Genomic DNA, 8448 nt, shown 5'->3' on the forward strand with positions numbered 1-8448 from the left:
TGGAAAATCTTTATTTTGCCATCTAGTGCTTAAAGGGGAACTGCGGTATTTTCAACATTAAGCCTCTTTTCTGAGTCGTCTGCAATGTTTTAGAACCCCCCCTCACCGCTTTTTTGATGTTTACTGCTGTCTCTGGTATTTGCCTAATTTTGATTCATCTCAACCTGCTTCAGAACGGCAAGTCATGCGCATGTCCATAAAGGTCCGTAAAAGCACAATAAACGTCCGTTTTCAAATCATCAACTCACCGGAGTGGTTACTGGTGTGCCACTGGTAATCCATATCAAATTTCGTTGCGAAAAGTTGCTTTAAATGCGGCGTTGGTAATGTGAGTTGACCAGAAAAAAAAAAAAAGAATTGTGACAACTGACTTGCAACTTATTAATTTAACCATTGAACGGGTCACTTCAGTCATCATCGCTACTATTGCGCCCCCCCGAGAAATTTGTCAGGAGCCGCCACTGGTCATTAGCCTGGACCACTTCTGAATGCCCCCCCTCTAATCAGATCTGAATGCAGACCTCAGTCTGTCTTGAATGTGTTTGTGCCTGTACTTAGTGCAGTCCACTTGTGGTCTGATCACACAGAAAATATGTTAACACCAGGTCTAATCAGTCCTGAAGAAGAGCTCAAGCTGGAGAGGAAGAAGCATTTCATCTAAAAAAGCTGTTAGTTTAAATCTAAGTAGAACATATCGGTAAACAAGAAAGGATGTTTTAAGGATACAGGCAGAGTTTTGGGAAGACAAAGAGTATGAGAATGAAAATGAGGAATTTTCCTTTTAAACTGAAAAAAGAAAATCACCCTTGATGACAGATAGTCATTACCTGACTCCCGCCCTCTGGTATTCGCATACCATCTGGGACGAGCCCACAACCGACATGATTTCAAATGGGGCTATTTTTTCTAAAACTCGTGCATGTGATTGGATGAAGAATCTGTCCGTCATCTGACTGACACGCCACTTCAGCCACTCCCAATGACTCAACCCGTGACGTAGCTCAGAGCGACACCAGGACCACTATGCAACCAGCTAGCCTTTCAGGGGTTCCGGCAAGATGGCGAACTGAGTGCACGCTCCACCTAGTGCTCTTCGCGGTTCATTCCCCAAACTTTTGGAAATCAAGTCCCTCTTGATATGTAAATTTAACATTCGCCCTGTTAAAGGATTGTCCGAGTTTATATTTTTATTCTACTGTAAAGCTGGCCATGGACAAAGATTCTGAGAAGACCAAATCAACTGCTGCTGCTGCTCTGGCCCTGCATGATTACTGCGACAACGTGGCACCTGTGGAAGACATGGAGACTACAAAGAATTCCCGTCCTTTGCCCGAGACGCCTAACCTGACTCACGTCATCTGGCTGCGTTCACCAACTACACGCGGGGGCGTTCCCTTTCCTCACACAACCATCTGAGGAGCCTGGGAGTCATATGTGTTTCGTCCGATTAGAAAATAATCAGAGCCAATCATTAATCGCTGGGTGGGACTTTGGATGAATGGGCGGCGTTATGGCCGCGTTATGGCCGCCCATTCATGCTCCAGAGGGCGGGAGTCAGGTAAGCTCTGAGCTACGTCATGGGTTGAGTCATTGGGAGTGGCTGCAGTGGCGTGTCAGTCAAGATGACGGACAGATTCTTCATCCAATCACATGCACGAGTTTTAGAAAAAATAGCCCCATTTGAAATCATGTCGGTTGTGGACTCGTCCCAGATGGTATGCGAATACCAGAGGGTGGGAGTCGGGTAACGAGACGCCCACAAAAACCCAAACTGACGCGAAGAAAATGAAACTGCGTGAGTCCACCTCGAATGAAACGGAGGTAACCAATGCCACCATTCTAGCAGCTATAAACAACCTCTCAGCTATGCTACATGACATGAAGTTGCAAGTAAAAGAAAACACCACAACCATAGCCGAGGTAACCAAAAGTGTCGAATTCAATGCCAACAAAATCGAAATGTGCAAATCGGAAAATGCTGCTGTTAAAAAAAAAGTTGCTAATTTGGAAAAAGAAAACGCTGACCTCCGAGACAAGGTGGTGGAATTGGCGCGTTACAAACGACGATGGAACCTGAAGCTCCACGGGCTCAAGGAAAAGGATAGCGAAAACACACAGGAATGGGTTTCCCATGTCATCGCACAGATCGCCCCACACTGGTCAGAAAAGATCAACTTTGCCATCGACTCCGTGCATCGCTTGGGCCAAAAGGAAAAGGGCAAACACCGGCAGATCATCATACAGTTCACCATGCGACACTTCCGAGATGAGCTGTGGCGCCTCTCAAAGGGCTCGGAGGTGTGCTCGAAGCTCAACATCAAATTCGCCGAACACCTTCTCCCGGAGGACAAGAAGGTGAGAGAGGCTGTGTGGCCACAGATCAAGGCGGCAAGAGAGGCTGGTCAGCAAGGTTATTACAAAGACGTTGGCTACATCGACGGGGTTGCCATTGAGGCCACCTAATTTGGTAAAGTATCGAGGGACATGTTTTGAATCAATCACTTAAAGGGGAATCGTTTTTGCCAAGTTACCTACAGGAAAAGTTTATTCCTGTGACTCCCTGATGTTTACTTCCAAGTTCAGAGGTTTATTTTTCTACCTTATTGTTACTGTCTAATGTTTTCTTTCAAAGAAGATTTTAAATTTAATTTCTTTTAATGCAAGGGGCCTAAGAGACAGTAGCAAAAGAAAAGCTGTCTTTCTTTTTTGCAAACATAAGAAGCCAAACGTTGTTTTACTGCAAGAGACTCACTCCATAGAAACTGATGAAAAGTTTTGGTCTAACCAATGGGGCGACAAAATCATTTTTGGACACGGTACCAATCGCTCTGCTGGTACTGCTATTCTTCTGCACAACTTCCCTGGGAAAATTCTCACCACCAGAAAAGACTCTGATGGACATTGGATTCTTTGTGTTTTTTCAATTGAACACTCCTTTATTATTCTGGGAAACATCTATGGTCACAACAACTTAAGCCAAAACAAGGAATTACTCTCTGAAATCAGCAATATCATCACAGAAATGAAACTTATTTACCCTACAGACAACATTATACTGGGGGGTGACTTTAATATGGTTCATGATGAATGGTTAGACCGCTGCCCCAGTAAGTTTGTTAACCATCACTATAATCCTCATCTGTGTAATTTCTGTAACCTTCACAATTTGATAGATCCTTGGCGTTCCTTACATCAAGATCAAAAAGAATTCTCTTGGTTTAAGCCAGATGGCTCAAGTAGGTCCAGAATTGACTTCTGGCTCATCTCTGACTGTTTCAAAGAACTTATCAGCGACTGTTCAATTTCCGCTGCTCCTTTATCAGACCACTGTCTCTTAAGTTTACTACTTAAACCTTCCAATTCTGTTAAACGCAATAGAGGTTACTGGAAATTCAATGCCAATCTTTTGAATTCTGATGTTTTCTGCATAGGGATAAAGAGCATTATCAGAGCCATCTCTGAGGATGAAAGTCTGTCATCCTTCACTTCAAAATGGGAATATATTAAATACAAAATCAGAAACTTTTCTATATCCTTTAGCAAACTATTAAAGCAATCTGCTCAACTTGAGGAAAATGAATTATTAAGGGAAATTTATATATGCTGCAACAAGCCCACTAAGTCTGATTCAGACAAAAGGAAACTACTTAACTTACAAACTAAACTAGACAACGTCTATACCAAAAAAGCCAAAGGCGCTTATATTAGGTCAAGAGCCAAATGGATAGAGGAAGGTGAGAGAAATTCTGCTTATTTTTGTAGACTAGAAAAGGTGCGACAGGAGAAAAATAACTTAGAAACTTTACTAATAAATGGCACTGAATGTTCTGACCCCAAAACTATAGCAAACGAGGTTTTCACTTTTTACAACTCATTATACTCAAGCAACTTCTCACCAGAGGCAGCTGACATCTTTTTTGACAAAATTAAAGAACACATCCCACATATCTCTGAAGATTTCAAACTAACTTGTGATGCACCTCTTTCACATGAGGAGTTAGATAAAGCTATGCAATGTTTAATACCAGATCGTTCACCTGGTCAGGACGGCCTCACAGCCAATTTTTACAAACATTTCTGGGAGGATATTAAGGATGTTTTATTCCATACTTTGAACGAAATTATAACTAACTTGTCACTGCCACACACCATGAAACAAGGTGTAATAGTACTTATTCCCAAACCTGGTAAAGATGAAAAAAGTCTTGAAAATTGGCGACCAATTACTCTCCTTAACAATGACTATAAACTACTAACACACATCTTCTCAAATAGACTAAAAAACGGTCTTCCTCAAGTAATAAGCGAAACACAATCTGGGTTTATGAGAGGCAGATCTATACATAATAATGTACGTTTGATATTAGACTTAATAGAATATAATGACTATATACAGGATGACGGTTTTATTCTCTTCCTTGACTTTTATAAAGCATTTGACACTCTTGAACATTCATTTATTTTTCAGGCTCTAAAGCGCTGTGGGTTTGGAACATTTTTTAGGAACATAATCAAATGCATACCATGACACCAACAGTTCTGTCTCTCTTTCAAACGGTACTTCCCCTCGTTTTAACATCAAAAGAGGCATAAAACAAGGGTGCCCCATCTCACCTTATTTATTCCTAATTGCTGCTGAAATGCTTTCTATTTTAATTAAAAATTCAGAAATTCAGCACATGACTGTTTTCAATACTAAACTTCAAATAAGTCAGCTAGCCGATGACACCACTTTGAAAGTATTTCCAGATGTATTTATCCTGCTAGCTCTCTGTCCTTTCCAAATAAAATGATTAAAGCCATAAATAAATTAAACTTTGACTACATGTGGAGAAGGAAAGTCCACTATTTAAGAAAGTCATCCATGGTGAAAAATTATGAAGATGGTGGGTTACAAGCTATTGATTTTGATTGCATCAATGGCTCCTTAAAAAATCAAATGGCTAAAATCATTCCTTGTTAATAACAACAGTTTTTGGTTTTGTGTCCCTAGAGAAATCTTTAGAAAACTTGGTGGTATTCATTTTCTCTTGCGTTGTGATTTCATCCCAAATAAGTTGCCTGTGAAACTATCCTCTTTTCATTCTCAAGTCCTCCTGTACTGGAATCTTCTGTACAAACACAACTTTACACCACACAACACACCCATTTGGAATTGTAGATATATCCTTCACAGAAACAAATCCATATTCTTTGGCGAATGGTTGGAGAGGGGCATCTGGTCAACAACACACCTGCTAGATGAACACGGAAATATCTTCCCTTTTGAAAATTTCTGTTTAAAACACAACTTTCAATGCAACCGACAACAATACAACAAGATCATGAAATGTCTCCCTCCTGCTTTTCTGTCAATGGTCCAAAACTCAACACCTTTTGTTTCTACTCCAGACCTTCCTAGTATTTTAAGAATTGGTGAAGTTGACCTTATAAGTAAAATTATTTCTAACAAAGTTATACGTGGACTATTCACATCTTACTTATTTCCTTTTCAATGTAAAAACAATCTCCAAAATATTGACTCACATACTCTTAAAAAGCTGCGTACACTCTCTTTAAATCTACCAATCCCTCCCAAGGCAAAAGAACTACATTTCAAAATATTTAATGACATATACCCCTCAAGGGAGCTTCTCAACCACAGGTTTAATATTGACATTGACAATTGCATATTTTGTTGTGAAGTTGTAGAAACCACTGATCACTTATTTTTCCTGTGCATGTACAGTAACACTTTTTGGAATGATGTGTACGACTGGCTATGTGAATACATTCCAGCCGTTCCTCTCTTTGACTTGAATGTAATTAAATATGGGTGCTTACGCAAAGATAAAAACATAGAACTCTTGATCAACGTCGTCATCTGTTTAGGAAAATATCTCTTACACAAATGTAAATGTATAAAGACAAGTCCTGTGTTCAGCGCATTTAAAAATGAGTGGTCTTTATACAGTAAATCCTTAAAGTGTATGAAGAGTAAAAAGAGCAACAGGCTAATTGAAATAATGTGTAGCTTTGATTTGATTTAATGTAATGTAGGCCCTCCTTTCTCTCTCTCTTGCTATCATTTATTTTATTTTATTTCATGTTATATCATTTATTTTATTTTTTGACTGTCAATATGCTTTGTTATTCATGAAAACTTCCAATAAAAAAAAAAACAGCTAGCCTTTCATAACAAACACCATGGCGGCAGATAGTATGAAACGCAGCGAGGAGCGATCAGTGAACGATTATTGTCGTATGTGCAAAGAAAATCTCAGGATTAAAGGCATTCATCCAAAGTCCCACCCAGCGATTAATGATTGGCTCTGATTATTTTCTAATCGGACGAAACACATATGACTCCCAGGCTCCTCAGATGGCTGTGTGAGGAAAGGGAACGCCCCCGCGTGTAGTTGGTGAACGCAGCCAGATGACGTGAGTCAGGTTAAGATAGTCACACACCTCCATACAAAAGGCCTTTAAAGTCTTGCAGTTCTGAGCTGTGCATGCAAATCCTGTTCTGTGTGCTCTTAGAGGAGTTGACAAGAGAAGTGAATTCTGTGTGCAGAAAATGGATCAAGTTGGATCTTGAAAGCTGTTATGATTCATGTCATCCAGTAAAACAAAAGATAAAATAACACCACTTAGTTTTAACCAGCTTAAATATACTGAATCATTGGGTGGTATGCAGCAAAGTTATATGATAAATATGAATGCGTTGTCCTCATTTAAACTTAAATGTTGTTCAGTAACCTGCAGCCTGCAAAAACATGTTTTTCTAAGTATCCTTTCAATTTAGAAATAGATTATGTACTTCTACTGGTGTATTGTCTTTTCTTAACACCTTCAATCTAACTCATCTGTTCTAAAGCATCCACTACTTTTGGATTATCTCAAGTTACCTTCTCCATCTTAAAGCATGAGCAGGTGCCTATGAATCCATCTACCTGAGGAAATATATAATGCAGTGCGATATAACTTGCATCAGTGCAACAGGAGTTCTGGGTGTGTACCTGCTGGTTGTGAGGAGTTTAAGAGATTCAACAGCGAACTGATCCGTGCCAAAAAACAGGAGCCTCCACGGTGGTGTAGGTGATGATGACATAAGTTTACAGCCATGGATGCTCCCTCTCCACTCTGTCCTCATACAACAGTGTTGGAAATTATTGAGGCTTTTCAGAAATGCTCCCGCTGTCCTACCGTTCGTCCACATACTAAAACCGACTCTAGATTGATTCCAACCACTATGCGTCTAAAGCGTTAATCAGGAAAGTTTTCAAGACTGTCCTATCTGTGGTGCCGACAGTGGGCGCCGCCATGTTTTCTCTCTCTCTCTCTGTTTCGTTTTTTTTTATTGGCGGTTGGCAAACAACTTATAGAAGCATTACCGCCACCAACTGGTAAGGAGTGTGGATCACATGACAATTATATATACCTATATTTATATATACTTATATATATACACCCATACACTCATATATACACCCATATCCACATATACACCCTTATATCTACATATGCCTACAATTTTACATAGTCCCTACCAGAGGGGAACCCTCAGGGGCTTCTACGCCTTCAGAGAAGGCCTTAAAAAATTCAGAACAAAAACATATTAGTATTAAATAATAATATATGTATACATAAAAAAATCTCAATCACTCTCATTTAATTTAATACAATACATTTATTACTACATTCTCGCTAATCTATGTTCCAAAGTTAAGTTTACTGTCAAATTCACATCGGCAATGAAAGGGTTACTGTCCTGAAATATACTATCCAATCAGAATCGTCCATCTCTATCGAAGCAAGATTAACCGGCTCATTAATTGGTTAGGACTTCACGCATCTCGGGGAAGGCCAAGCTATGTGTTTTGGTTTGGAGAGTGATGGGAAAATTGACCAATCACTGTTTGATTTGAAGTGGGCGGGACCAAAAAAAAAAGATCGTAGGCCTTCGTGAAGTCCGAAAAGCGTGCAGAGTGGAGCGGTTGAGAGACAGAATGGCGGAAGACGAGACCAATGTTGTGGCTAGCTTGATAGCGTCGCCTTTTTCAAGGCGGTCTTTCACAGAAAAACTTCAAATAATAAAAAACGGAAGACCAACTCCAGAGCTGGAATTAAAAGAAAAGGTTAAGACAGTGGAAAGGCATTTCAAGACCGAAAATGATCAGCGATATCCATGGATGACGGGCTGTAAGAAAACAAACAGGCTGTACTGCTGGAGTCTACTTTTTACAACTGACAAGTCATCCACCTGGGTCAGCGGAGGATTCGTCAGCCTTACAAATCTGACAAAGTCAGCCCATCGACATCAAGATTCTGCTGCACACCTGCAAGCGACGGTCAGTTTTTATTTTTATTAGAATTAAGGAGGTGTAGTGGAACCTATGAAAATTGTGACTTTCATTTGACATCGGCATTCATTGCACCATGCATAATTGCGCTTGGAGAGATTTGCAC

The 8448-nt window shown here is 40.0% G+C and overlaps 1 protein-coding gene across 2 annotated transcripts in view; it reads right to left on the bottom strand.

Annotated features, from left to right (window-relative positions):
• mtfmt (mitochondrial methionyl-tRNA formyltransferase) overlaps positions 1–7318 on the bottom strand; it is a 43186-nt gene extending 35868 nt beyond the window's left edge. For both annotated transcript variants that reach the window (XM_075461731.1, XM_075461819.1), the window contains exon 1: positions 6999–7318. In XM_075461731.1, coding sequence (XP_075317846.1) covers positions 6999–7198 — 200 coding nt within the window. In that variant the 5' untranslated portion in view covers positions 7199–7318. The remainder of the gene's footprint in view (positions 1–6998) is intronic.
• Positions 7319–8448: the final 1130 nt, after the last annotated feature.

The sequence above is a fragment of the Odontesthes bonariensis genome, chromosome 1 (genome assembly GCF_027942865.1).
Source record: "Odontesthes bonariensis isolate fOdoBon6 chromosome 1, fOdoBon6.hap1, whole genome shotgun sequence".
Lineage (NCBI taxonomy): Eukaryota > Metazoa > Chordata > Actinopteri > Atheriniformes > Atherinopsidae > Odontesthes > Odontesthes bonariensis.